The 2,317-nt window shown below is 45.2% G+C and overlaps 1 protein-coding gene across 1 annotated transcript in view; it reads right to left on the bottom strand.

The window, feature by feature from the left end:
* The window catches only part of shc2 (SHC (Src homology 2 domain containing) transforming protein 2), a 14,411-nt gene extending 12,923 nt beyond the window's left edge, over positions 1 to 1,488 (bottom strand). The window contains exon 1 of the mRNA XM_027152150.2: positions 576 to 1,488. Coding sequence (XP_027007951.1) covers positions 576 to 1,478 — 903 coding nt within the window. The 5' untranslated portion in view covers positions 1,479 to 1,488. The remainder of the gene's footprint in view (positions 1 to 575) is intronic.
* Positions 1,489 to 2,317: the final 829 nt, after the last annotated feature.

The raw sequence follows: 2,317 nt of genomic DNA, 5'->3' as shown, positions 1-2,317 counted from the left end.
AGAAACGTGCCTAAGTAATGCAATTACGCCTGCTCAGACTGGACTCTCTGTGTCTCTCTTCGAGTTAAGAGAATTAAAGAAAGAGGCAGCAAGCAGAATTGGGGAATGAAGGTCAATAAGTCCGTCAACTCTAGTAACCTTTCATGATGCATGAGGAAGCACAGAGGCTGCAGAACATGTTAGGAACACTTCAGATCATAATGTTGATCTATATCTGTTTGTGCGGTCATTTCTAACATTGTTTTAATATATAACAGCGCTTGTGGCTGGTGCTTAAGATGTCAGAAATGTTTTGAAATCTTCTCATTTGTTTCTTTTGATTTATTTGTTTGTTTCCTCACACACTCAGTCAGTCACTGTGCTGATGCATTGTCTTCGTCACCTAATTTAATTATACCCTCTGCTCCTTGCCATCAACAGTACAGAGACATTTCCATGATGCCAAATGTAATTGTAACTGTCTTTAAAAACGATATAAGAAACGATAAATAAATGATGAATAAATGATAAGAAATTGACGCCTGGTCCTCAGTTATGCTTTAAAATTTTAAAAGTTTAATCAGTCATGAACTCACCTTGACAATATAGGAGATGCCTGTGCTGTATATTTTGTTCTCTGAATGCAGCCAGCCCTGCGAGGGCTTATGGATGATATTGCCTTTGTGGCTAAGATCTTCTCCACCAAGCCATATTCCATCCGCTCTGGTCCTGCGACTGATGCCTGTGCGGAAGCTTCCAGCACTGCTTGGGGTCCCTACTGCTGTCTCGGTTCCTCCAAAGCCACTGGGACTAGCTGAGCCTACGGCGACCCTCTGTCTGCTCACAGCCTGCAGTGAACAGGGACCCAAACAGACAGGGTCACAGGAATTAAGTGCAGCAGCAAGGCTGGTCATGGGACCACTGGAGGTTGCAGCTATCCTGGAGGAGGCTGGGGATGCCTTAGCCATAGTGTTTTTGCTGGAATCCTTACTGGAGCTGGAAGCAGCACTGTTAGATGGACTGCAGCTCAGTAGCGAGTTAGAGAACTTCCAGTGGGGCATCTTGGGGATGAGCATGCAAAAGGTGGTGGTACTGTCCTGCTCGCCATCCAGGCCAGGAGACTCATCCAATGCCTGGACTAAGGGTGGGGTGAGGATGGTGGGCTCCAAGGGTGGCACTGGTGAGTTTGGTACTGAAGAAGGAGCCACTGCTGTGGCTACCACCTTCCCGCTCATGGCTAAGCTCTGTATCAGGTCGTCTGAGGAGGTCACAGAGTCGTTGCGAAAGCGGCCATACTTGGGCTTAAGTAGCATGCCCGGAAGAACAGCCTGGTGCAGGGAGGACAACGATGAGTGGGTATCGCTGCCACTAGCTAACGGTGGAAAAAGGAAGAAAAAATGGATAGAAGTGATGGAAGAGAAAAGCAATTCTTCCAAAAATCTCTCAGTGAAGAGAATCTCCTTTGGGGTTGGTGCAATGCTGTAGTCTGTTCTATGCATACACACTATACCCCCCTCTCCCTCTCTCTCTCTCTCTCTCTCTTTCTCTCTCTCTCTCCTCCTCTGTTGAAGGCCAGCCCTCTCCTGTAGTGCGTCTCGGTTACTCCCCTGCTTCCGTATTCACTCTATGAGGTCATGATGTTATTGTTCATCTACCGGCTCTGCCCAGATGCACTCAGCCCCCATTAGCTAACGCAGCCTGAGTACCCCCTCCCAGCATTACATCACACACACACATACACACACACACACACACACACTACACATACACAGTACAGCATCGCAATCGACAACAGAGCACTGTCTTGAGAGAAACAAAGACTGTCGCTTACCTCGTTCACACCGACATACATCTCAGATTTTTTTTTATCCTCTAGGGCTTTCCAATGAATCAAATAATTCTTAACAATTTCTACAAATAACACATGGAGTTAAATGGGAACTTTTTAAACCCTTTAAATAGAAACAGTAAACTGATGTCAATATGAGTCGATCTTTTTTTGTGTTAAAGGCTTCATTTAAATTAAACTCCAAATGGATGACTGATTGATGTTCTTAGTATTTATTTATCTTAGTATTTAGGTTTCCATCTCTGGAAAATTGTCCGTAGTGTGTGTGTGTAAGTGAATGAGAGTGTGTGTGCCCTGCGATGGGTTGGCACTCCGTCCAGGGTGTATCCTGCCTTGATGCCCGATGACGCCTGAGATAGGCACAGGGTCCCCGTGGCCCGAGAAGTTCGGATAAGCGGTAGAGAATGAATGAATGAATGAATGAATGAATGAATGAATAATTAGATAGACCTTTTTTTTCAGCAAAGAAATTGCCATTTAGAAATATCT

Source organism: Tachysurus fulvidraco, chromosome 2 (assembly GCF_022655615.1).
Source record: "Tachysurus fulvidraco isolate hzauxx_2018 chromosome 2, HZAU_PFXX_2.0, whole genome shotgun sequence".
Classification (NCBI taxonomy): Eukaryota; Metazoa; Chordata; class Actinopteri; order Siluriformes; family Bagridae; genus Tachysurus; species Tachysurus fulvidraco.
Note: the sequence above shows the minus strand (reverse complement) of the source record. Positions and strands in the feature narration are given on the sequence as shown.